This window comes from Sturnira hondurensis, unplaced genomic scaffold (assembly GCF_014824575.4).
Source record: "Sturnira hondurensis isolate 20B ecotype Veracruz unplaced genomic scaffold, ASM1482457v3 Scaffold0002638, whole genome shotgun sequence".
Classification (NCBI taxonomy): Eukaryota; Metazoa; Chordata; class Mammalia; order Chiroptera; family Phyllostomidae; genus Sturnira; species Sturnira hondurensis.
The window spans coordinates 1334482-1362047 of record NW_028075269.1 but is presented as its reverse complement, the minus strand read 5'-3'; the positions used below and the strand labels follow the sequence as shown (position 1 = coordinate 1362047).

General features: G+C 49.1%; 1 protein-coding gene across 5 annotated transcripts in view; it reads right to left on the bottom strand.

Annotated features, from left to right (window-relative positions):
• Window positions 1-27566, bottom strand: part of NAV2 (neuron navigator 2) — a 370498-nt gene that overhangs the window by 27342 nt on the left and 315590 nt on the right. For 3 of the 5 annotated variants that reach the window (XM_037040372.1, XM_037040375.1, XM_037040373.1), the window contains 10 exons: window positions 26206-26366; window positions 24421-24609; window positions 17785-17837; window positions 13361-13384; window positions 13173-13247; window positions 8827-8910; window positions 8359-8470; window positions 6921-7066; window positions 4616-4624; window positions 4040-4212 (listed from right to left, as the gene is read on the bottom strand). In XM_037040372.1, the coding sequence (XP_036896267.1) occupies window positions 4040-4212; window positions 4616-4624; window positions 6921-7066; window positions 8359-8470; window positions 8827-8910; window positions 13173-13247; window positions 13361-13384; window positions 17785-17837; window positions 24421-24609; window positions 26206-26366 (1026 nt within the window). Of the gene's footprint in view, window positions 1-4039; window positions 4213-4615; window positions 4625-6920; window positions 7067-8358; window positions 8471-8826; window positions 8911-13172; window positions 13248-13360; window positions 13385-17784; window positions 17838-23643; window positions 23653-23786; window positions 23877-24420; window positions 24610-26205; window positions 26367-27566 lie in introns of all 5 variants that reach the window. The other 2 variants (XM_037040376.1, XM_037040374.1) reach the window with 2 other exon arrangements.

The following is a 27566-nucleotide window of genomic DNA, read 5'->3' as shown; positions in this document are numbered from 1 at the left end:
GAGGGTGTGGAAAAGTTAATTTCCAAAGAAAAACCATTTATAACTGTTAAAAGACATGTAACTGTATTTGGGGGGCAGAATGGCTAGAAGAAAAATCAACACCCGAACAGCCAAATCTTTTTTGTTGCTGCTTTCTTGACCTACACCTGAACTGTGTGACTTGAGAGATACAGAGAGTAAAAACCTCCTCCTACTGTTAAGAGTTTTCAGCAGCCAAGGAAACGTCTCTGCTTCAAAATCTTCTGAAACCTCTAGGGTACTCCTGAAAATGTCATTATTCCCATTTCATACCTCTGAAGAACTCAGGCCAATAGATTTGGGACTAAAAGGGCTGGAGAGACAGAAATATCTTTAGAATTCAGATCACCCCTTTGCCCCTCAGCTCTGCTTTGAATAGCCAGGGTTTGTAAGGTTTAACTATGGTCATGCTTTTTTTTTTTTTTTTTGGTATGGGAGTTTTGCAAGGGGAGCTTGCAAAAGCTAGTTATTGAGAGAACTATAGTTTCCTGATTTAAATGGAGTATGAAGTCTGACCTCTATTCCAGTGTGACACTCTGGTCTTAGCCCACCCATGCCCCGCCCAGATCTGAAAGCTCCAATCCTCTGCAGAGAGCAGCTGGCTTTGATTCACACCGTTGCCAGTCTGGTCCGTCTGCTCCACAGCAAGGCCCTTTGCTCTAATACCTCTTCCCTAGAAAGCTTTCTCATCAAGGGACACACAGACTCCCCAGCACCCACCCACTTTGTGGAATGTAGTGCATGGGTAACTTTGCAAAGCTCGGCCAATGATTCTACAAAGGGTCGCAAACCAGAATGAAGCAAGTCTGTGCTGGGAGTAACTGCAGGAGGCCCTCCTGACTGCCGCCACATGGGCCAGGTCTCAGAAACAAACTGCCCCACAGGAGGGCTGCCCTACAACAGGGATGATGTTGAAAACAAAGCCTTCTGCAGCAGCTCCAAGAGGTAGACCCTAACTCCACTGCCCACAGCAGACCCTTCCCCCTCAGTTCCTTTCCACATTTGACTTCTGTGATGTCACTGATAACAGGTCATGCCCTGCACTCAGTAGGCACTCAGAAGTTCACTTTATGGACTACTCACTAAAGCAACCACATGCATATCTTTTCCATTCAATCCCTAAAATGTTATTCCAGCACATTCCTGCCGCCTTGTCCAGAAGGCAGGGCTGGTGACATACCTAATTTTAAATGCCTCTCGGGTGTGGGAAACACTGCCTTCCCACAGCGCCATTCCTTTCGCCCACTGGGTGGGGCCTGTTCTAAGTCCAGACTCCTCTGCCTTTGGTTTCTTCTTTGAACTCTCTCTCACATGTCGATCTGCACATTCTTACAAATGCTTTAAGGTTGGGAAGAGGCATTTGCTCTCTGCCCGCCCTTTGGAAAAGTAAACCAAACACAAACTTTTCCACTGAGCACGGACACTGTGGAATGCCCAGAAGGCACTGGAGAGCCAAGAGTCTGCCCCGCCCGAGCCCTGTGGGGAAAGTGGTTTGGAGGGAGAGGTCTCGAGGTGGTCGCTGGAGCCCCGATGGCCGACTGCATCATTGCCTCTCTTCTTTCCACATGGCCGGCCACCCAGAGGCACTGGGCCTGGTTGGGATTCCGCCAAACAGGGTCTTCTCTCTGCTTCTGGGTTCCCTCCCACCTCCCTGGCTGCTCCACTGTCTCTTCCTCAAATAGCAGAGTGCCCCAGAGCTCAGGACTTGCCCCTCTGGCTCTCCTGCATCTCCATTCGACCCCTGGGAGAACCCCTCTAGCTTCCCAGCTTTTAATACCGGCGACGAGCCCACGTCACCCAAATCTGCACCTCCACACACTCTAGGCTGGCCGGCGCCTCCATGGGAATGTCTCTTGGGCGCCTCAAATGTCACACTGTGCTTTCAACTTTTCTTCCAGAATATAACCCAAATCCACTCAGGACAACCGCCACTCATTCATTCCACCTAATACTTGAACGTCTGCAAATCCAACAGAATAGCTACCCCCATGGAACTTAGACTGTAGATTTTGGGGTGGCGGTGGTGGACAAAGGAAAAATAACAAAGAAAAATATACATAACGGGTTGGTGATATCTGCAATGGTAATAAATGAAATGGGAGGGAGCAGAGGGGATGGTAGGGTGTGTGGGGTGGTGGAGGGGGTGTTGTTTTTTTGCACGATGCACAGGCAAAGCCTTAGTAACTAGGTAACACTGAGCAGGAACACCTGCAGGAATGAGTGTCTTGGGGGAAAGTGTGCCAGCATAGGGCAAAGGTTAGAGGCAGGGAGTGTGACTAGAGCATTCAAAGAAGAGGAAGTGGGCCAGAGCAGGGTGGGTGAGGGGGGTGACTGGACTCACCCTTCACAGAAGAGCACAAGGCTCTGGGTGGGCACTGAGGTCCAGTCCTCAGTGCTCCTCTCCCAGCCCCTGCTCAAGTTTTACCCGCACCTGTAATGCAAGTGCATGGCTTCGTGGCCACCCTCTCATCAGGTGCTGCCCGAGGGAAGAGGAGCTACGAATCTAAGTGAAACGGAGGCCCCAGAAGGCCATGCTTCACTGGTGGGTAGGGTCGCTAAAAAGTCAGGGGCCTGTGCTCTGTTTCCTCCTCCTCTTCCCATCTTCCGTGGGGTCTGTGCAGTTGGTGTGCTACAAAGACCTGGCCAATCCTCTCGCCCTCGTTCCCTGCACCCACGACGTAAGCTGGCCTTGGGACCCCCGTGTAGCTGCCATCTTCGGCAGGCTGGCTGGCTGGGTGAGGGGACTCAGGGAGGGCTCCACAGACCTGGCCTCCTGAAATGAAGGAGGCGGAACAGGAGGAAGGAAGCCCTTCACACACAGTCTCTGACTTGACCCTCACCCAGCAGATGCCAGTGAGGTAGATGTAATGAATCCAATACTTACCAACGAGGAAACTGAGGTGTCCACAGCCACCCCACTCCCTTGTCTTACTCTAGCTCAGTGGCCATGTGAACCCCAGGCACAGTGGCCCTCGTCTCCCAGGCGCTGTCTCATCTTGCGGGATCACTGTCCTTGCAGACAATCTCGCTTCAGTTCTTTCACTCCTGGCCTGGTCTCTAAAGGGAGTCAGCCTCGGGGGGCAGGGCCAATCCTTCCCATCGCTGTAGGAAGCCAGTTGTGCCACCTTCTAAAAGCTGACACCTAGGTCCTCACCAGGGTCCATCCCAAGCCGTTCCTGACATGTTCTTGCCCTTAGAATCTGGGCCTTCTGTAGTCAGAAGGGGCACAGGATGTTTTCAGATGGAGAATGACCAGTGGGTGCTCAGTGGAAATTGTGGGCGGCTGGCTGGGCAAGAACAGATGACTTGCCCCGTCTACACAACCCATCACTGAGGGGAACAGTGCCTGGGCCATCGCCAAGAAAGTAGACACGTGTCTCCCTTCACGGAACCAGCTGTGTTCCCAAAGAGCTCTGAACGAATGGACTCATTTAAAATTACTAGGGGAGTTCAGGGGGATGGGTCATATTACAAAATACAGACCATTTGGAAAAGAGAATTGTCACCAAATCTCTCCATTTTTGAAAACTTCCAATTTCTGTGTGTTGACCTCAGAGAACCAACACTGCATCGCAATCAAAGAAGAGCTGGGTAATCACTCCGAGCCTTGTCCCCCAAATGAGCCAGAACTTCAGCAAAAATAGCCAACTCTTACAACATCACCTCCACCTCACGGCAGATGATCATAGTAGCTCCTTTATACCCATTTCTCTTGTTCAATCCTTAGGAGAGGATAAGTAGGCAACGGTTACCCCAATTTGACAAAGCAATGGAAACCAAGAGAGGTTAAGCAACCTGCCTGACACCAGCTTACTAACTGATTAGCCACAGGGATAGGCCACCAGAACAAAAACCTAGGTTTCCATTCCCTTTCCACCTCCCCAGTCCAAAAACACCGAAGGGACCTGCATGGTCCTCTGAAGGTAAGACATCAAGGATCCCGAGGAGCAGTTATAACAACAGGACTCCTGGCTACTCCTGTGTGAGAGAGAGGCTATCTGACCCCGACGGACAGACTTACAGAGAGTTGGACTGGGAGTTCCTTAGCAGTGGAGTGGAGCCCGTGGAACCATTGTGCGGTAACTTTGGCGAGGAAGGCAAAGAAGAATCCGTCATCTCCTCAATGTCTGAATGAGAGGACGCTGACTTGGGGGACTTCTTCTTCCCGAAAGCTTGCTTGAAGGAGCTGCGTAACTGAACAGACAAGACCGTCAGCCTGGCGGGGGCTGCGACCAGCACGTAAGCCTTGGCAAAACAGGACCATGCAGGCAAAGGGGCAATTATCTCTCCCACGTTTTCTTCCCACCCATGAAAAAAGTTCCCAACAGCTCTCTCCAATCAGTGGCATTAAGGGAAGAAAAGTTATCTGGCGTGGACAGCTCAAAGGACTGGACCTGTGGGTACCATTCCATGCCTACTCTGGGTTCAAGACTAGATGCCAACAGCAAGACAGAGCCTGGCTCAGCAGGTGGATGTCAGGAGGATGAGGTTACACAGCAACAAAGCAGGATGCTCAGACGCGGTGAGGGATGCGGATGAAGTTAGTCATATCAATGGATGGGTTAGCTTGGTATCTGATATTAACAGACTTGCTTACCTCATTGACCTGCCAGGGAAAACGCAAGCAAAAATGGGGGAGGGGAAGGAAAAAAGACAATTTTTAACAGAGAAAGCCAGTGATGGGGAAAGCTTCGGACTTTTCAGGCATGACATGGCTAATTATAAACACCACACAGAGAGGAGGTTTCTAAGTAAGATCACAAATCTTTTGAAGCACGTGGGGTATCTTCCTCTGTGATGCAAGGGAAAGAATAGCGAGTCTGGAAGTCCCAACGATCTGAGTTATTCCAGCTTCTCTGTCTGGTTGGAATACCTGTCTCCCCCACCTGTGCTCCTCACCCTTTTGTCCCTCATTAGTCCCCTCTCTATGCCTTAATTTGGGGGGGGGGGGCGTCTTTTCTTCTCAGCAAGGAAGGGCAGTCTACTGCACTAGTCCCTCCACACTGGAGAGCTCCCTGACACGGGCACTCAGGGGCCCCCACTATCCTCGCATACACACGAGATAACACAGTGAGCAGGGAGTCAGACACCTCGCTGTGTTACTAAAAAAAATAAATAAATAGATATTTAAAAAGAAATTTATTCATCATCCTGGGGGAAAGACACTGGTGTATCACAAATTGCCCAAACCATGAGATGGGCCTCAACATTCTAACGAGACCATAAAGAATTAAAGTGCACGTCTCTTCTGAAAATCATGGTAAGCATGTAATCTTTTAGGCCAGAAAGTAAAGCTATGTCTTGAAAAAAGGTCTTGTGAAAAGCAACCTCCTTTTCCTAAAGTCCTTTTTTCTTCGGAAAACGTGGTCCGAGGGCTTTCTTTGCCATTGAGAAATTCAGAAAATGGGCCATTCTGAAATAATTAATGGAATTTCTCTCCCATCAAGATTTTACCCATAACAAACTAACTCTGTCCAGCTCGTGGGCGAGTCCACCTTGTACTTTGTATTCCTACTTCTGATCATATTTTGAGAGAGTAGTTACAGACACAGAAGCATTTGGCACATCAGCCACCAACCTATACCCTTGCCTCCACCTTTGGTGATAGCCAGGTGGAAGAGGAGATTACAGAATTTAGACAGAACTAAACTTTGGGATTATCTGAGGATGAAAATTACCCATCCTCCCCAATTGCAATGATAACCAAGAGAAACCTTTAAGGCAAAATAAATTAGTTTTATTTCTTAAACCAAAGAAAATGGATAGCCACGATTTTTCATAGAACAGAATTCTCTCTCACCACTTTGATAACCAAATCAGATCATAGTTATCAACAGTGTATTAGAAACAGCAACATGAGTCAATTCTATTTGTTGAAATCTTAGCAAATGAGTCGACTAAAAGCCATTAGTAACTTAAAGAAAAAAACTCCATCAGAATGATGAGAGGGTCACACCAGACTAGCCTGTTAGCTTGCCTCCGGGACAGGTCATGAAGAATTAAAATGACTGAATCCTTGACTCCCCTATCACCAGACCTCGCCACCCATCCAAGATAACACAAAATGAGCGATAAGTGTATGGAATGAATGAAGACATTAAAGCTGCTATGAAAACACGATGCCACTGGCACAGACAAATGAGGCCCTTTGAGTCCTGGCCAACTTCAGTTCCACGTGCACTGCAAACAGGGAGCAGCAAACGTCCATCGGAATTCCATGGCCTTGACAGCAGAACCAGAGGTCGGGTGGGGAGGGAGGAGTGGAATTGCCCCAGGGGAATGGGAAGAACTGTTCAAGGTGTCGCTGAATAGGAAGCAAAGGAGCACACTGGGTCATGGAAACACGGAGAAACGCTGCACTGGAGACTGGGCCTATTGGACTTGCCATTCTGAGGTACACCAACCTCCAAACGGAGAACCATTCACTGACTGCTAACATCGCCAGGGCAAAAATTTTACTTAGAGGACGTGGTCCAAAGTTCTCAAAGAGAAGGGTGGTCCAGGGCTATCATAGGTGATTGTGTAAATAAATAGATAAGGATTACGATTAACAATGGATAATTAGTGATAACACTCCAAAATATACTTTGGAACTAAAAAGAAACCACTTAAGAGTACATTTGCTCTAGTACCTGGAACTTTCTGGCCAAAAGATGATGAGGAAGAAATGACACATAAACGAAATGAAAGATGAGTACTTCACATAAAGTCTCATGAACAGAAAAACTGTCAGGTGGTGGTGATTCCATAAGCCCTCATGTTTGGTTGAGCGCCATATTGATTTTAGTAGAAAGCTATCCGCAAACTGAAGCTCTATGTTGGGAAGTTAAGAGCTTGCCTGGGCTTTATCCGGGGGGACGCCAGTTCCGAGACTGACTCTGCTAGTCTGGATGCACACTCACCCAGTTCTTCCTCTTCTTTTTCTTCGAATCACTTTCTATGTTGCTGCCCACGCTGGAGTGGCTGGTGGCGCTGTTGATGCTGGAGACGCTGTCGGAGGAGTGCTGCCTGCGGATGCGGAGGTCTGCGGACTGCGAGGTGCCATTCCCTGCAGACCCGAGGCAGGAGGTCAGCAGCTGCTCCCTTAAGCCCATTCCTTTGTCTTAGCGAATAACCCTCACACCTAAGTCCACACACCGGAGGACTGCTCAGTGTCTCCCATTAGACAGCACCTCTGTCCCTCACTGTTGCTATTAAGGTCCTTGAGCAGATGGGTGCTATGCCATTTGGTCAATAAAGGAGGGCTCTTTCTCTCTCTCCTTTACACAAGCACAAGAAGGCCTAGAGAGAATTCCCTCAACACCAGCTCTCTTAAGCTCCAGATAGGTGTTTTCAGTGCCTTCTCCTCACTGCACTGGCTGCCTTTCATCCCCGCGGAAACACCACACCCACTCATCTCAGGGACCATCCATAGGCTACTCCTTCTTCCTGGAACGCTCTTTTTCCCTCCACTCCGCCTGGCCAACTCTTGCTAATCCTTCCCATGTCAACTCTAACGTCAATCAATGTTGCAGGAGGCCTGATATTTGAAACAACAGTAGTACCAGGATGACACGGACACATGTCACTGCCTGACATGTCAGTGATTCCAAAATAGTTTGCAGACAGTTTTCCTCATGAGCACAGAGCCAGTCCTACAACCTGGTTTACAGAGCACCAGTGCAGAGGCAGAGAGACTTGGTCTAGTCCCTCTTCCATTTCTAACTGCTCCGTGACCTCAGGAAGTGACTCTTGTCTCTGAAACTCTGTCCCTGCCAGTACCATGTGGAGAGGCCCAGTACTGCTCTCATAAGGGGATCGTGGAAAGAAAATGAGGTCATCAGTTTAATAACTGAGGCACTGATACAGCGTTCAGAACAGTGAGTGGTCGTAAATGTCAGCTGTCACTATGACTTCTATTATTACTGTGATGCCATCGCTGCAGGAGGTAACACATCCTCAAGCCCACACTGCCCCCCAAGTGAGTGACACAGGGACAAAGCAATTCACTCATGAATCTTTTCCTGGACAGACAGAAGATGAGCCCATTTCAGGCTGTCCCACACCAATACGTAAACATCAAAGCATTAGTGAAGTTAAGAGCTATGAAATACTTTGACACTGGCCAATAGAAATAAATTTTCTTCCATTTTTGAGATACATCGAAGAGGATGAGATGGAACAGCTATCTTCCCAGAGGGCAGAAGTAAGTGGGTGATGTATTCGCCTTCCAGGACCCATCGGGCACCTGACACGGGCACCCACTCTCCGGCAGGGCAGTTTCGTCACTCCTTGTCAGGGGGAGGAGGGCTCCTTAGAGCGGGCAGGCTATTGCTCTCAAGGCTGTTTCTATTCCTTTACCTTTGCACTTGAGCTCCGGCGTGTTAATTACTCCGTTAATGGCAGCCTGGGCAGCTGCGTTCTGTTTCTTCAGCAACTCAATGGTTTTTCTTAACTCATTCAGCTCTGAATCCTGAGAACAGGAACAAAAACACTGGTTATTCTAAAATCATCCTCTGTACAGAGTTCAACCGAAGTGCAAGTTCCAACCGTGGAGCATCGGAAGTAAAGGAGTTCTAGTCACCCTCTGTCTCAAACACCAGGTCGCACCAATTCCCAACGTGGGTGCATGAGCCCATGACAGCAGTGGAAATAGGACTGTGTCATATCTGTCACGGATCAAGTTACCACCTGGCTGTCTAGTTCACTTTGTCACTCAACAGACCTACTCTCAACTCTATACAATGATCTGGAATGAAAGAGAATAATACACGTAGGTGTTTTTTAACTCCAGGCAGGGAGGGGGAAAACGCATCCTTTCTGCCTTACCTTCTGCTCCGCCGTCATGGTCAAACTCTGAAGCCTGATCGTCATGTTCCCAAGGCTCTGCTCAAAGGCTGCCACGAGGTGAGCCTGGAGGGGAAGACACAGCCCGAGTTACACTACCTTGCACAGTGGGAGTGCTTAAATGGTGCGAAGCACCAGAGACGAAAATCCTCACAGGCCCATGTGAGTTAGCCCCCGTCTAACGCTCCCGTCTCCTGAGCCCTGCTGCCCAGCACTTTCTGGCGTTGGTACTCAAGCCTTTCATGGCTCAAATGCCCCAAACTTCCTCTCACCTTAGGGCCTTTATACACATTTCCCCCTCAGCCTGGGGTGCTCTACCCTACCCCTACCCCCCCCAGCTGCCTCCCTCCCTCCCTAATTTTTGCACATCCTTCTCAAGAGATCTCAGCTCATGCATTCACGACGCCCCCAGACTGGGCTGGTGCCTTTGTGTTTACTCTGACAAGCACACTGGGCGGCTGCTTTGCGCTCTGTGGCATCACAGTGAGAACTACGTGTGCCCTTGTGGGAGCTGCTTCACGCGTCTCTGCCACACAGCAGGATGGCCTTTTGTTCATCACACACCAAGCTCACAGTAGGGGCTCGTACTGAGAATGCGTGTAGAACGAGTGAACAAAGTGGTCGGCGTATTTTGCTTGTTATAATCCGGGTTAATAAAAAGCCACGGAAAGGCCCATCTGCTACCTCCTTAGAGGACCCCTCCCCTGTTCCCCCAGGGAGTCATGACTGTCCTCTGGGCTCCCCCTGAACTTTTATAAACCTCTCTTAAGAACACAAGGCACCATTCTTTTATGCCTCACTAAGACATTCTTTAAAATGCTGCCAATTATAAGTAAAACATGCATCCAAATTTCAAAGATGTGGAAATGTGAAAAGAAAAATGTGTGTCTTAGAATTGAGAAATGTGATATTTTCCCGTCTGCCCCCTGCTCTGCAACCTCTTCAAGGGCAAGAGGCAACTTTGTGTTCTCACACCAAGACTTCTTCCTTCTTCCACAGAGCGGGAGGTGACAGACTGGCTGGTTGACTGAGAGTCCTGGTTAACAGTGTTAGAACCAAGAATAAAGAAGGGGCAAATCATGTAGTCCTAGTAGACTCAGTTTCTTCATTCATAAAATGGGAACAATATTCATTTTCCTCCCAGGGTTATGGTGAACATTAAATGAAATAATATAGGTGAAACCCAGGAATGAACGAACGGTGTGGAGGAAAGGAAGAGGTCTGGGAATGAGAAGATACTATCAAAACACTGGAGTAAAGAGATCAAGATAGGGTTCTCAGAGGGGTGGGGATGGGCAGATACATAGAGGGCTGTAGGAGGAAGGACAAGGACCAGCAGGGTACTGGAGAGTCTTGGGAGAAGCTGAGATTTGATTATGTTGGACAATTCCAGAAAAAATGGGGGATGCATGCAGTGGAGAATGAAAGCTGCAGAACATCTGGTTGGGGGAGGAATCACTGCCCTGGGCTGTGCGGAGGGCCCGGGACACTGTGATTTAAAGAGGAGACGTTTGAGGAGTGAGTCAGAGGCCTCTGTCACGATATTTCACCAAACAGGCACAGCTGAGGATAAGATCATCTGTAAGATCAACAGTTGAGTCTCTTCCAGCAGCCCTAGGATCTGGCCCAGGAGGAGGGCCACTGGCAATGGACATGTGAAGTGGACTAGCCTGTTCCTTTCCGACTGCGTGCCTGCTCTCTCTTAAAAATACAGAGAATGCCTCTGCACTTTAAAATAAAGAGATACGTAGTAGTCTGCCCTGGAGAACGTGGTCAAACCAGAGTCCATTTAATTCCAGACAGTCACACAGTGGATGAGGGAAGTGGGCCAGGGCATGGACGTAAAAAAGAACGATGGCTATCTTTACATTTCAAGGGAATGACAAGGTCAGATTTAAAGGACTGGGTTTCCATTTTTGTCAAATCTATGTCTAACTGCCACCCGTGATTCTATCAGTGGGCATTCACATTTTCTCTTCCACTGAAAACATAAACCCGACCCCACGAAGACTGCCAGTGAGAAAGTGTTCTTGCAAAGCTCCAGAAGGAACCGCATTTGCTCTGAAGAACTGGAGGTCTGCATTTTGCTGGTGAATGGAAGGACTGACTTGCTATACGAATGCAACTACGAAAATACAGGCTGAGGCCGCCGCGAGCCTGGTTCAGAGCCACACAATGGCCCTCCCTCTCATCCAGCACGATTCTCACACTCCCGGGGAAAGCCAACACCAGCGGTCTAAAAACACCCAAGGAAGGTGGCTTTGAGTAGCGTATCCTAGGAAAACAAACACAGCTTGGCCTGTGGGAAAGATGGCAGACAATAAAACACGTTAGCACTGCCGGTGCTATGTGGTAAGACTAAATATTGACTTTAAAACAATACTGGATTCAATGGTGTTTGCGAGGAGCAACACACACTTTAGAAGAACAGGAAGACAAGAGAGATCTCTGGCTCTTCTGGAACAGAGAGCAGGGCTGCGAATGGCCCCATGTAAGGTCCCACGGAGCAGGAGGTCATTGGAAGAATGAACCCAAGTTCATTATAAGTGAATTACTGCTTTAAGACTAGTGAGGGGCAACAATCAACAGCTGTAATTCTTAAGCAGAAGAGTAGTTCAAAACCACTTAGGACAGGGGTCACCGTCAGATCGCACACACTGGGATTATACCCAGGAGACCCTGGCTTATTGGGGCTGCGGGTGGTTCTGGATTCAAATGGTGACGCACATAGAGAGTCTGCTCTCAGGAAGATACCTCTGCTGTTCTTCTGAAGAGAATCTAAGCCTCAAATTCAGGTCTCACATCAATTTCTGATGATCTTTTGATTGCATTACTGACAGTGGACGAGGTAAAGAAAGTAAAGGAGGATTACAAAACACACAGTGGCCTGGTATGTCAGGGCTTTGGAAGAAAAATCTAAGATTTCTAGAAATTCGAGAGAGCTCAGAAACATGAATACTAGTAACAGCAGACACTGGCTTGTAACCAAGGGCCAGCACCGTGCAAGGCACTCGAGTGCAGAATTTAAAGGGAAATGGTTTCCCTTGAGTAGGATCGGGTTCAAGCCAGGAATTACCTAGGCCAAGATTGCAGGTGAAATATTAATTTGGACCAAGCTTCTTGGTCTAAGGAACACAACCTCTTGAGCTTGCTTTTTGCTTAGCAGCCGTGGGGTCACGCAGATTGCTTTCTGACAGCCTCAGGCTGGGCTGTGCACTCCTGGGCAGGAAGTCTTGCCCCAGAGGCATCTCAGCACCTTTCCAAACCTCAGCCTCTGCCTTCAGCATGTCAGCCCTGCCGCAGGTCTCCTTTACAGACTGGTCTGATGGGGCAGGAGCTCTCTGCCTCTACTCTCACCTCGCTGATCCTATCACTGCACCTGACCCCCCACAGCTCTGCTGAAAGCCCACTGAGAGGGCTCCACTGCCTTCAGAAGGAAGCCCAACCTCCCACCTAACAGCTGAGGGCCTCTGTGCCACACCCTGACCATGGCCTTTCATTGGTGCCTCCTTCTTTCTCCCCGCCACCCCGCCTGTCATCCAAATGCACGATGACCTTTCACCTCGGGCTTTTGCACCAGTTATTCTTTTTGGTTAGAAAGTTGTCCTCCCCATGCACCTCCCCCTACACAGCATCTGTCAGATGTCACCTCCTCCAGGAAGCCTTTCCTGACCTCCTATCCCACGGAGACTGAGATTGGTGCTCCTCCCATATATTCCCACAACCTTTGCCCCAGGATCTCTATCACAACAGTTATCATGTTATGGCAAAACTGTTTTGTCTCTCTGCTGTTCCAGACAAACAACACTAAAGTGACAGTGACTTGCTTGCTTTGCTGTTGAACCCACAGCGCCTGGGGCATAGTTGGCACTTAAACAATTGCTGAATTGAGTGCTGGCTGGCAGTGCCCCTTGAACACGTAATTGTGTATAATTACAGAGCAGCCAGCTCTTTATTGTGAAACCCTACGTTTCCTCCCCCACCACTTTTTTTCCCCTTCTATGAAAATTTTCAGAAAGAGAAAGGAAAGGGAAATGAACATTTCTGAGCACTTAATATAGTCCAGGTACTGATCACGTGACAGCCCTGATGGGTAGTACCATCGCCCATAGTACAGAGGAGCAAACAGAAGCTTAGAGGTTGGAGAACCTGCCCAAAGCACAGCCTGTCAGTGTCAGAGCCGACATCCACACCCACGATGCTACAGCCCGTATGTGACACCACGCGGCTTCCATGGTGCTCTGGGCCAGGAGGCCTCGAGCTGATGCTCGGCAGGCCACAGTGGCTGCCACCCCTCCCGAGGGCTGCGGCCCGGGGTCCATACTCACATTCGCTGTCAGCTGGGTGGTCAAAGCGGAAACCTTTTCCTGGGAGGCATCCAACTCTCGCCGCAGTTTGCGAATCTAAGGAGGACCGGGGACAAGGTTACTTGCTTGGGGAGTCTGTTCCCAGGCTGAGATGGGTAAAAGAATGGATGACAGGGAAAGAGGAAACCCACCAGCAAACGGCTGCTTACCTCTGACTGGCATTTTTCCTCCGGCTGTAAAGAAAACACAGGGAGATTAGAGGAGGCAGGGATCAGAGTAGAGCAGACCAGCCCGCGGAAAACAGCCATATCTGGGTACTAACAGCAGTCTGGAAGATTTATGCGCTTCTTTCCTGGTGTACTTTTCTAGATAAGCTGGTTTTGGATAAAATTTAACCAATGAAAAGGCCCAAAACAATCACCATATTATTTTACAAAATTAGGAAGAAATAGACACTCTAATTACTTTGGTTGTGAGGAGCCCCCTGTCCCCATGTGGAGACGGAGGCAGGGGCAGGGGCCCAGGAGAGGGATTGTGAGAAGGGGATGGGCCAGGGCAGGTGCCAGACTGAGAAAATAAACACACAGGTAACCTCAAGGTCCCTGGTTACCCCTGGTGACCCTGGGGAAATTGAGGTGACATCTGGGGGGGTCCTTGTGATGGCAGAGCCTTCCGTGCTGGGCCCCAAGTTTTGTTCTCCGACTGAAGCTGGCTGCCAGTGGGAGAAAAAACTACCCCTCTCCTCCCAGAGGGGGAAGCCCACATGGTTTGGGGGTGCCTACTGCCAGGGGAACCTTTCTTTCCCTTTCCTTGGGTTCCCAAGGGGCCCCCAGAAGCAGACTCCCCCTTATCCCTTCCTGGAAATGCTGAAAGTACTCCTGCCCTTGTCTCCACACCCCCACTCACACTTGTCCCGGGTGGCACAGTGATGTGGAAGTCAGGTAGGTGAGTGAAAATCAGTAAGGGCCCTCCTTATTCAGAATGTAAATGGGTAGGATTCATTAGACCCCCCCCAAAAGCCCTACCCCTCTAAGCTGGGGCAGGTTCCTAACCAATCTCCCCTCACTCCTCCCCACTGCCCTCACTCCCAGCTCTGCCCAGAGCCCCTCCGTCCAGGCTGGCTTCTAAGAGCAGCAACTAACATTTAGGTACACAGGGGCCAAATGGCTTAATCCTTATAGGAACTCCATGAAGTCACTTCACCTGTAACCCCTCTGAGGCTCAGAGAGGTTAGTTCTCTTGCCTTACATCACACAGCCGGGCTCTCTCTTCATCTAAGAAACACTTTGAGGAGAAGGTCTGGAGATGTCCTCGGGGCCCACTCTTTCCTCCCAGATAACTTTGTCCCTCTTTGTCCATCCATCCACCTATCAAATATTTATTGACTTCCTTTATGTGTCAGGCACTGTTTAAGAGCCTAGATACAGCTGTGAACGCGTCCAAGTCCCTCGCCTCATGTTACTCACATTCTGGTAATAGTAACTAGCATTTATTGAATAGTGCCACATGCCAGCAACTGTTCCAAGCACTTTATGTGCAATATTCATTTAATCCTCGTAACAACCCTCTGCATAGGTACTAACAGCATCATCACCTTCTGTTTGGCAGATGAGGAAAGCGAGGCACAGTCATCAGTCATCTCCCCGTGGTCATTGCTGGTACGTGGTAGAGCTGGGATTAGATCCAAGGCTCTCTGGCTCCAGAGCCTGTGCTTTTAACCAGCACCTTCTCCTGCTTCCACTATAGCTACATTCTCATGCAAGCTTTCCAGAAATAAGGCCCCGTCTTCAGAGTCCGATCCAAAGGGGGGAAAGCTAATGGTGAGAATGTCAGCGCTATCTAACATCTGGGAGGCGAGCAGAGGCCGGTGAGCGGGCTGAACCATCCAGCCCCACTTCTATCCACAGGCCTAATGCTCCTCCCCCTGTTTCTACCGCTGTCACTGTGCCCGCCTGTCTATGGGGGTGAGCCCCTGTTCTCAATGGCAGCCTGGAGAAATCATGTGTTTTATATTCTGCCCCCAGCTGCTGCTGCTCTTCTGCACATCTGGGAAGTCCAGGTGCAGCTGCAGACCTCCCCCCACTTAGCAGCTCCCCATGGAACTCAACTGCTGCTCCCTAACTGGCCAAGAAAGCAAGTGCGACGCCAGACGGGGCCTCTTGCATTTACTCTACTCCCTGCGTTGGCCATGGCTTCTCCACAACAGTTGTTTAGCATCATGTTGCCTTTTCCTGTCTCTGTAATTAAAATGACAGGCACATTTCAGCCAGAATGGGCAGTCTTGGATATCCAAGAATTACAGAGATTTCAAGGGGGGGAAAAACCTATCATCATCCAATAAGAGCCTATAAAACACTCAGCTATTAAACAGGCTCTTTGGTCTGGGCTGGTGACAACTTCAGAGACTCCGAAGATCTCTTTGCAGACAACAAATAAGAGCTTGTTCACCTCAACGTCTGCAAAGGCGCCTGAGCATTTGTTTCAGAATTTCATTACCACCCAGTGGCTAATAACAGATGAGGGAGCATACATCAGTACTTGCTGGGTGCAGAGTCTAGCCAGACTTGCAGGTTTCCTTAGAATTAGCAGACTAGTGTGGTATGAAAACAGCTTGTTAGACTCTTTTTTTTAAGTCTACAAAGGTAACCTAAATTCTCAGAGAGGGCACATGCCAAGGACAGTGAAGGGGAACCTCTGATTCCATGGCTGGTGGGATGTCAGAGGCTGTGGGAACCTCAGAGACCACCACCTTGCCTGGCTCTCTGACACCAAGAGCAACGAAGAGACACCCGAAACGATGAGGTGATTTGTCCAAAGTCATACAGGGAGGAAAAAAACTGAGAAATTTTTTTCAGATGAAATTTCTGAAGACGAAATTCAGTCTTCTGGGGGACTGAATTAGACCTCAGGTTTCCTGCTGTCCAGATGAATTAAAACTATTATTAGGTCTTTGGTAATGTGTGAACTTACAGCAACTCAGAAAAGACCATTTCTCATATAATGAAAAAACCTGCTTCGTGTCCACCCAGCACAAGAGCTCTGGGAAGAGAGAACTCCAATGAACTTCCAATGAACGTCCAGCGGTTGGCATGGGGGCAAGTGACGGGTTCTTCCACTGGAGGCTCACAGGTGCAGCAGCTCACGCACTGCGCCTCCCAAGGCTGGCATAGGCCAGCCTCCTGGTTTTCCCTCTGCTCAGAAGGGCCCACCCCTCCGGGTTGACAGGGAACCCTGGGAATGCCACTGAGAAGACATGGGGCGCAGACACCGAAATGTCTGCTACGGTGGCTCTGCACCAACCCTGTGAAACTGGAGTCCCACGTCCTACGTCCCTTGGGGCCCTCTGGTGCCTCTGCCTTCCTCTTTCAGCAGCAGGCTCCTCTCTGCACTTAAACCGTATCTGCAGGGCTCAGCCTGGCACGTATTGGGTGCCAGTAATCCTGCTGAAGAGGTGAATCTCGGCTCGACAGTCCCGTCTGTGGTATCAGTATCACAGAGTTCCAGTGTAGAACAAAGACTAGCTCACAGTTAGAAGGCCACCTTTGTGCTTTCCTAGTAGATAACAGCTTAAACGGCCTCTCCCCAAGGTTACTATATATAAAGCCTTTCAAATGAAAGCCAGGACTCCGTGATGAAATTTCAGAGAAGGCGATCAGCTGCAGAAAGAGGTACTCGGGAGTCAGAGGGGTGAGGTGAGTGGAGCAAAAGAGCATTTCTAGACCCTCCGAATCAGACCGCGTCAATAACCATGGAGGTGTTTGTTTGAGGCTTAAGAAAGAACAGTCAGGCCGTGGTCTCTTTCATGTGATTCCGGGATGGCCTTTTACTTACAAGGGGCTATATATAGTTCATCCTGCTATGTAGCCCAGAAATCTGAAATATTAAAAAACGTTTGTCCCTCCACAGAATTAAGGACTAAATAATCTTCACTTCTTAATTAATAGATTTTTTCCTATAGGAATTCCCAAGTATTTACACACACAGCTAACAAAAGGCCCTCTGAACAAATGCAGTGCCACGTTTGATCACATCAGGCCTTTGCCCAGTGAAACTCCCCACGACAGCAAACATGTGTGCGTGCTTCCTCTGAGCTGTGCGCACACTGTTCACAGCCTCGCGTGCATCTCCTTGTTCTAGGCAAACCTATGTTTTGAACACTTACTGGGCACTAGGAATAAAGACAGAAAACAGCCCTTGTCTTCAGTGAATTTGTACTGTAGCAAAATACCATCTTCAGAACATTTAATCCTTCCTCCTTGAGACTTCACAAGGTAGGGACAGCTGTTCTTTCTACTTTACAGATCAAGAAACTGAGGCAGACAGATGAGTCCCTTTTTCAAGGCCTTTCTTTTTGAATTCTCCCAGCAGGTGGCCAAGGCTTCTCACAGGTGCTAACTAGTTACCACCCACAGCACAAAGCCACCTTAACAAAGCGGCGGGGGTCCTGATTCATTGGTTGGGACATTCTAATCAAGAGCCATTTGTGAATTTCGATCTTGTTGCCTAATTAATTGATCCCCTTATAATGGAGATACTCTCTCTAGGAAGAACACTGGTCTTTTATTCTGGACACATTTGATAAAGGAACCTCAGCTCACACGATCATAGCTGTACAGCGTTGATTTATACTCACTGTTGAATAAATTGATGACGTGCTGGAAACCAAGGAGAGCGAGGATCCGTGAACTATTTGAAAAAAGAAAAGAAGAGGTGACTTGCATAGCTGGTGCTGTGGAGCCAGAATGGGGGCGGGGGGAGGAAGCCGAAATTCAGTCTTCTGGGGGACTACCAGGTTCAGAGCAAGTGGATTTCAGCCTGACTCAGCCTTTCCTGGTTTGGCCGGAGTCAGCACCAAATAAATAAGGAATAAGTTGTTACAGGAATCAGTCAACTTTCTGTTACCACATTTTCCCCTACAACCTCCTAAATACTTTGTACCCCTATCAAAATGATACATGATGACTTAATGAAAATGTTCAAGGACACTGGAGTGTTGAAAAGCCCGTGCACTACTGTAACCTGCGTGACTCAGCATTCTGTCACCCAGAGGCAACCTGCCACCGGTGCGGCACACTTCATTCCCTTCTTTCCTCTAATGCGTGCGTTTCAGGTTCAGGTCGTGGCCCATGTATGTTTTACATCCCACTAGCACCTGCCACTTGTATGTGCAAAAGTGAGCTGGTTATTTTGGACACAGAGGGGCTGTTGGCCATAGTAAATTCATTCTGGATGAATGAACATTTGTCCACAAACCTTTGTTTGGAAACCATATCGAGTGACATTACACTCTTCTTTCAATTTCTGTCATGTCCCCAAAGAGACAAGCAAGTGGTGTCGTCCCCTCTGTCTCCAACGGGTACTTTCTGCCTTAGCACCATCCTCATACCCTCTTATCACCCTTCCGGCCAAGAGGAGACACTTTGTTCGTCGCTTTTGTGAAATTTTAAAGCATGGTCTGTCTTTTCTACGACAAGGTACTCTGGCTGACTTCTCTTCTGCGGACCCAGATTCTTTCGTGACATATTCTTGGTACTCTCTCGACAACTTGTTTCCAAGACAGCACCATGCCTGGGGAGACCTCAGCGACCTCTTCACGGGGCACAGCCCTCCCGGCCACGGGTGGAACGCCTCTGCCCCACACTGTGCTATCACCTTTGGTCTGAGCATTGGAGGATCAGGAGCAACTTCCCACACCTGCTCGGGGGATTTCACTCGCCGCCCAAGGAATGAGCTCGGTGTGGAGCGGCAGTTGGCAGAAGCGACCTGCCCACGCGATGTCTGAGGACCAGCTCAGTGTACCACTCAGGCGCCTCCTGATACTACGGATCCTACACTGGTCTCTCAAGCATGCCTTGGGCAGTACTTGGCCTCCTCAGAGTCTCCACCCATATAGTCCCTTTTGTTTAAGATGAATCTCATTTCTGTCTGTCCAGACCTTCAGGATCAGCACAAACACCTTCCCCATGAAGCCTTCCCTTATTTCCCCGACTCTCACCTGAAGAGGCTTTCTCCTTCTGAATCCACATTGCCCTTGGCTTGCCCTATCAGCCTTCTTCTCTCTTCACATGTGTGTTACAATAAGGCTGCCCCTGCACCACCACTCACACCCACCTTCCTTAGCAATGCCCAGAGTTCTAGATCTTTGCCTCCGTTCTCCCTCCAACCATGACTCGTCTGACTCATATCCCATGAAATATCAGTTAAAGGTGTTAACGGCCAATCACGGCTTTCAGCATTAATATGTCCACACATTAATAGAGGCTTCTCAGGTCCCAACCTGGTGAACTAATGTTCCAAAGGGGTAACCTACTTTAGCCCCAGGACACAAGTAGCAGTCGGAGATTATACTGCAGGCTGCGTTGGGGTCAGAGATGGGGACAGCATGACCCCACGATCACCCCTTCCCATCGCTCTGCCCTGCCAGATGCCTGCCCAGGGTGGCTCTACAGCACGCAGCTGCTGGAAGCTGGAAATTGTGTTCTCTTCTCTTTCTCCACCGCACAGGCTTACTGACAATGCCTTCGGCAATATCCCCGTGTGAGCGGGGGCCACAGGGCAGGAAGCGCACATCTGGCAGGGTTCGGGTGGAGGCACTTGTTTTTCTCTGAAGTTAACTCCTCTCACTCGGTCCAGAGCAAGAGCAAGGCTGTGAGCCAAAGAAAGATTTCTTGATTTCCAAGGTCAACCCCAAACTGCACGTGGCTTCCCTGCACTTGGCCCTCCTTCAAGTGAACCGAGCCAAGTCAGAGCCTGGGTTGTGGGGCTTGGATTCTTTCGGACAACAAAAGCCATATGTGGGTTACCAAGCCAGAGCGGCCAAGGCGGGCCGAGTATTTCTTCTCTGTACTCTATCGCCAACAATGTGAAGTTACAGGGAACCTCAGTGAACACCTAGGCCACCTGTGCCTTTGAGCAATCTGAAACCGAGACAGGTCACGTGGCTGCTCAAGGTCATACAGCATCCAGGAATTCAATCTGCTTGCTTTGCCCTCGAGTGACCTGGCTGACTGGTTTCTGGGTGGTTTCGTTCTTTCTGTTTTTTGGTAAAGCCCTTTGGTTTGTTTCGGAATGCGTCCCCAAGCCCCTTGTTCCACCTACGGGCAGGCACAAGCCAGAACCAATGTCTGAGAAGGTGCTTTAGTGGGGGGTGAAGTCACGAGACACATGAAACCACCTGGGCATATTCCAGCCAATGAGGCAACAACTGTTCTGACATCACACGTGGGCATCTCATGTGTATATGCAGCTTTGTATGAATCAAAGCGCTTCCTCATTTGTACTAGTGTTTGAAGGGACCCTCATCATCATAGAGAATTTATAGGGAGTATGTCCAGACAGGACAGGAGTTTCTATCCCCAATTAACAAAAGGGTAAATTAAAGCCCAGAGTGGGTAAGCGATGTGGCTGAGCACACATAGGTGCTCAGGATCAGGGAAGAAGGTGAATCTGGGCATCATACCCTGGTTCTTGCCTGGCCACCGGGTACTGCGCAAGGAGCCGGTGGGAACGAGGTTCGGGTGAAGGCTAATAGGCTGCCCCCTCAGCCAGCAAAGAAGTATAACTGAACACCGAGAACAGGCTGATGACGGGTCCCAGTTCACCTCACATAGGCAGGGAAGCCCAGCTGCAGGCGGGGCAGAGCCAGTGTCAAGGGGGAATTGAGTAGAAAAACCCATGGCTCAAATCGAGAGTTTGGGATCTAGTCCTGGCTGCAGAAACTCCTCAAGTCAGTTCTTCTGTCTCAGTTTTGTCCTTAACCAAAAAGGGACGAAATGGCCTTTGGGGAGCAGGATAAAATAAAACATGACGATCGATTATAACCAAAGCTACCATTGATTGAGTCCTTACTCTGAGCCCCTTTTCAAAGTCATTTCGCTAAATGCTTTCCAGGATTTATCTCGCCTAATCTTCATCGAGCCTTTGAAGCAAGTACAACTCGTTTCCACATTTCAGTGAGCGGGCACTGACCAGGGGCTGGCCCTTTACCGAAGCCCCACTGGTAACGCTGAAGGAGCCCGGATTTGCACTGCAGCTGGAACTCGGGGGCGAGACACACGAGCGAGCTGCAAGGTGGGACTTCTTCACGAAAAGCTGCTGGGCCCTGCCCCTGCGATTGCCCGTGAAATGGTTCCGACTGCACGAGCTCTTAGGGTGAGTGGTACAGTCGGGAGATTGTTCTTTCCCTCCAAAGACATCCATTTACAAACGCCTCAAGCATCTCCCTGAGTATATGCTATTAGAGTTGACTTGAAGATTGCATCATGCACCTGATGGAAGTGAACTGACCTGAAATAACTTGGAAGGGCTACATGTGGGCCATGCCTCTGCCTAAACTACACGGTTATGCTACCCAAGCTTCCCTCGAAATGGAAGGTGCTTATTAAACCCTGTAAAATTCCTGCACAAACACGCATGCTCATTCTTCCTAAATTTCCACCCTACGTTCTGGCACGTGCTATGCCTTACTGCTTCTTACAAGGAGGTTCTAAAGTGAGACATGAAACTTTCCCAACTGTTTCTGCAACACTGTAAATGCTTCAAAGGGGGGAAAGAGTCTCTCCAGTGGAATTAAAAACATGCAACTGCACCCAGGGGAATCAAAAAAACAGAGTAAATGAACTTGCAAAACAGAAGAAAACCCTCATACACACAGAGAGCAAACTGACGGGTTGCCAGATGGGAGGGGTTGGGGGCTGGGTGAAAGGGGGAAGGGATGAAGTTGCACAAACTGGCGGTTACCAATGGTCACGGGGACGTCAAGTAGAGCACACGGTGCAGTCAAAAACATTGTAACCGGGGGACCATTTCGTCAGTTACAGAAATGTCCAACCACTGAGCTGTGTGTCTGAAACTAGCATCATATTAAATGTCAACTGTAACTGAAAAATTAAAAATAAGTTAAAAAAAGAGAGACAGAGAAAAAACCCATCTCATCGCATAAGTCACATTTTGTCTTTGCAATAGCCTTGAAGAGACAGAAATGAACCTGACGCCGGATTTCCCAAAAGAAGAAAATGTGTTTATAGTGTATCGACAGCAGTCCCTGCCTCTTCCCCACAAATCTGACTTTCACCTCTGATGTCAGCTCCGCGTCGCCATGAGTGACGAGGGTTACCAAAGTCTAGACCCTGCCTGCGGGCAAGCACTTGTTATCAGCGTCACTCTGACACCCGGATACCCCACGGTTGTGCTGCCCGAGAGCTTGATGCCAGGTGAGTAAGTAAAAGCTATCTGATGAGGGCGCTGCAGTGGTCCTGGACTTTTATGAGGTGAATCGTGCTTGTCTGGGCAAGCCTCGGCACCGCACGCAGTTCACTCAGGTACGCTCATGACAGAGAAGATGAATGCGGCCCAGGATGCGCTCCATCTGTGCGTCGTCCTCAAGAGGGCTGGGAGTGCTCTGGGGCCCTGCCTGGCCGGCACACTGACTGGGAAAAAAGTTCAAGACAAACTGCCTGATCCTGCACCGTAGGGTCAACACATCCGCCAGCCCTCCTGCTCTGAGTGCTTACAGCACTCAGTTCTAGCTCCTAAAAGCAGGGAAACTCTCTCAGTCACTCAGGCTCCACCCTCCTTAATCCTCAGTCCCTGCAGGTTCCCATATATGGGTTTACAGGCTTGCATCTGCTCATTGAATGTCACTGAATGCAAACAATATATAAATAAGGGTGGAGAGAATTAAGTAGCTAAAAAGATTAAACCAGGGCAACTGCTCTGTAACTAAACTCTAAAACCCTTTAGGTGCATCAGGCCCTGACTGGTGTGGCTCAGTAGGTTGAGCGCTGGCTTGCAGCCTGAGGGGGGCGGTCACCGGTTCAATTCCTGGTCAGGGTTCTTGCCTGGGTTGCGGGCCAGGTTCCCAAGCTGCGGGTGTGTAAAAGGCAATGGATTGGTGTTTCTCTTACACACCAATGTCTCTGTCCCTCTCTTTCTCTCCCCCTCCCCCTCTGTCTAAAAATAAATAAAATCTTCAAAAAAAAAAAAGAAAGTACATCAGGCAAACTAGAAGCCTATATCCCACATTTCTGTCCCTCCTGACCTGTTTAGGGATTTCTGAAACAGTCACAGGTTTGATTGTTCTTTCCCACCTAGAGGATGCTGGGGCTATTTCCCCACCGTGACAGGAACTGGGGGCAGAGGGAAGTACCCCTGACTCCCCTCCTACTTCCTGTTCTGTGGTTGGCAAAAAAAGGGGGAACACCACTAGAGACACAGCCCCCAGCCTGGGCTCCCTTTGTACCCAGAGCCCCCATCCTCTGGCGGGGGGACTTCCAGCTGCCAGACCACCAATGCTAAAGCTGCGTTTACAGGCTGTGACATATAATAACATCATTGGGTTAACATTTGTATATATTATCTCATTTAATTCTCGTAATTCCTCCAGCTGGGTGCTATTATCACTCCCATTTTATCAATGAGAAAACAGAGGCAAAGAGAGGCAAAGTAATTGCCCAAGATCATGCACCTAATACATGGCGGGACTGGATCAAACCCTGGTCGTCTCACTACACATTCTTAACCATACACTAGTCAACGAGTACTTCCTCCAATGCCCTATCGGCCTGCCCTTGGGAAGCTCTGGGGAGTGGGTGATGTCCCCCCACAATGTTCTGACTGCTTGTCTCCCTGACTCACACCTTGAGTGAAGGAGCAAAGGGAACGAGAACAGAACCGAGGTAGGAAGATGGCCGACAAAGTTGCCCACAGTATTTTCATCCCCAAGTTCTCATTAAAATGAACAGAACACAAAAATCTAATCTAAAACATTCCCATCTAGCAAGCAAAGAAGGAAAAGAGCATCGCTGAAAGCAATAACCTTGAACAATTGACGCCTAAATAAAGAAGTGGAAAATTCCGGAGTGCAGCAGGAAGGCAAGGTTGACCCCCAGAGCCCTATGGGTGCGTCCGCCCAGGGAAATGAACTCTCCAGGAACTCGCTCTGCGGAGATGGTGAGCTGGCACTGCAACCTCGAGATGGAGGTGCGTGCCAAGGAGCTCCAGCCCACGTCCAAGGCAGAGAAGCCTAGAACAGAACTCAGCCGGCTTGAAGGGTCGCCAGAGGTTTTTTTTTTCAGCAGCCTCTTCCCTAGAGTCCTTCAAGGTTCATTAAGACACAGATCTGACTATTTGGTTCCCCAGTCTGACACCCAGAGTTAGTGGGAGAGTTGGAAGCACTTTCAGGTAGACTCTAGCTTAGTGGAGTGACCTTGGCATAGAAGAGCATTAACTACACCCGCTGGCCTGGGAGACGGCCAGTCTCCTTGCTTACCTTCCTCAAACCCATCCCGGAACGAGCCTGAACGGCTCATGGTCCTGCTCTTCTCATCCAGGGACATGGAGCTATTCCGGAAGCGGCTGTCGGTGTACGGGTCATACTGCCCGTCGGCGTTGGACAGGCTGTGGGTCCTCAGCATGGTCGGGTTGGACAAGCTCATCTGCGTGACAGTGGTGGGGCTCGCTGGAACGAAAGGAATGGAATCAAAAGGCTGCAAAGTCACGTTTCTGTTCAAATCCTGGATGGGAGTGAAGAGGAGACTGCTTATTATCAGCCATATCCGTCCCTGCCAACTCCTCTCCCTCGTCTATTTTCTAAAAGGTAGTCACATCAGCATTTGAGTTACACACTGAGAGCTAAAAATAAGGGAGGAAAGGTGGGTCAGTTCCAAAGCTGAGGCTCTGGGCCTCAGCTTTCCAACTTGGCACGTTCAGACAAGCTAGTGTCACCTTCCAGGCATGAGCTAATTACTCCCTGGGCTCATCTGGAACAATTCCCTCTAAAGCCAAAAGCCCAAAATAGTCCCACCGGGCTTTTGATCAGATGGGAAGCATTTGTGCATGACAAGAAACTCCTGCCTCAAAGAGTTATGGCTGGGAAAGAACAATACGCACACAGGTCTTGTTGCCTGGGATGGGGAACGCCAAATGCTGGTGCCTCGAGAGCTTCGGTGCAAAGGGGGCGCATTCAGTGTAGCCGAAACTAGCTTTCTTATTAAAATCCTGTCATTAGCAATATACACTATTTCAGAAGTATCCCTGCAGTTAACTCAAAATGAAGAGTTAAGTCATACTTGATTACAAGCCACACCTGTCCTTAAGTAAAGACTCTGAGTTTATTACCAGCAACCCTCGGGAAGGGCTGCTGCTCTCTCTAGAGAAGGAGACGAGACTGGAGAAGCTCTTACCCGCCTCTATCAGTCTCCCAAGGCTCAGCTCCCACCCTGCCTCCTTCTCCTGTAATTCCAGCCAGGACTGAGCCTTCCTCTTTCTAACTGTACATAACCCTTCAGTTTCTACACAGCTTCCTATAAAGCTTTGGACTCTTCTCCTTGATCCTATTTACGAGTCTGCCGGAGTGTGTTTGTTGCATTAAAAAAAGAATCCACTACATATCAGCAGGGAGCGTGCTACAAATTCTGTCCCTCCCCCCGTGCCAATCCAAGCATTATGTCAGCAGTAGGCATTTCCAAGAATACTTGTTCAATCAAACCCTGATTTTTATTTCTAGCTTAATAAAGCAATGAGGATGACCAAACATGGTATAAGCTATACCCCCTACTTCTTCGGGTTTTAGAAATCAAGAATGGGATGGTAAGTTCTTTGCTATAGCCCTACCTCTACCAGCCACAGAAAGAAAAATGACTGATTAGAGTACCAAAACCGTTTCCATTTTCTCCAGCTCTTTGGCTATCCATCTCCTCTAATCAAACTACATTGTGGAAAGCTGACCAGAGACTGAGAGTCTGAGACTGGCCTCTTTCAAATGCAAGCTCGGCCCTGGCTGGTGTAGCTCAGTGGATTGAGCGCGGGTCTGCGAACCAAACAACCGTGGTTCGATTCCCAGTCAGGGCACATGCCTGGGTTGCAGGCCAGTTCCTAGCAGGGGGCACGCGAGAGGCAACCATACACTGACATTTCTCTCCTTCTCTTCCCCTCTACAGATAAATAAATAAATAAAATCTTTTAAAAATTTTTAAAAAGAAAAAAGAAAACAAATGCAAGCTCGCCTCTGCCCTAGGGAGCTGGTCAGCACAGCCACTGACCAGCAGCCACTCACCAAGCTGGGAAAAGTTGAACCTTGTTCCGGAGGGAGAAGTTCCACTGGAGCTGGAGGAAAAGGGGGAGTTGGCGGCGGTGTCCTGCAGGCCTCCCGCAGAGTGGGACCGCAACCATTCCTTTGCGTCTTCTTGTGTGCGAAGCTGGGAGGTGGGAGCATACCTGGGCAGACAGAAATCAAGCTGGGATTAACTATGATCAACGCTTACAAAAATGAACTCCGTGAAGCTGACAACGATCAGATAGCCAAAGTTGACGTTAAAAAAAGAAATCAGATCACTACACATCCCGAAACTTAAGAAGTTTCTCAAAACATCTTTTTTTTTTTTTTTTTTTTTGCTACTTGGCCGCCTTTGGGGAAAATTGGAATTCCTAGCAGTTTGGAGGGAATACACAAAGGGAGCAAGGTCGGTGAACACTCAGAAGAGCTGTCACGGGGCGTACCTGTAACGTGTTGATGCACGACAGCGTCATGTCAAAGCCCCCACCTCGGCGGGACCAAAGCAGCCAAATAAGCCGCTGTTACAGCTCCGAGGACATTTTAATTAGATAATTCACGGCACCTGCATTCTAGAGTGCACGCAAGTGGCCACGAACCATAGCGTATCAGAAACCAGACAAGACCCTGGCTGGTGTAGCTTAGTGGATTGAGTGCAGGCCTGCAAACCAAGGGATCACGGTTCGATTCCCAGTCAGGGCACATGCCTGGGTTGCAGGCCAGTTCCCAGCAGGGAATGCACAAGAGGCAACCATACATTGATATTTCTCTCCCTCTCTCCTTCCCTTTCCCTCTAAAGATAAATAAATAAAATCTTAAAAACAAAATAAAATATTTAAAAAAAAGAAAGAAACCATACATGAAAAGGTGTGAGGACAGCGACGCTTATAGCAGTTGCTGAGATCCAACGCAAGCAAGTCTGCGTAACAGGAACCCTAAATCATCATCAGCTTTTGGACAAGGAAGGCTCTTCAGAGGCTGGTACCCCTTCTCAGTTGTTCTGCAGTGTGTTTGGTAATGATTTATTGAATGTCTCCAATGAGCTAAGTGCCTCCACAGATGTTATCCTGAGTCACATGCCTAGGTCTCTACCTATTTTGTGCGATTTCAAAGTCCACCTTCTTCTCATGATGCCCACAGGTAGCTTCTCAAATTTCTACGCCATCTAAGTGGCTGGAGAACGCTTAGACTAACAAACAGACTGCCACACGGTGGCTAGTGATTCCGTCAACAGTGGGATTCTTCTGGCTTAAAAAGAGCTGCTGTGGGTGTGTGGGTATCGGACGTGCGTGCCGAGGGAGGGGCTGGAAGGGGAAAGTCAGAGCGAGAAGGAAGGGAAGAACGCGTCGCCTTTGTGTTTTCAC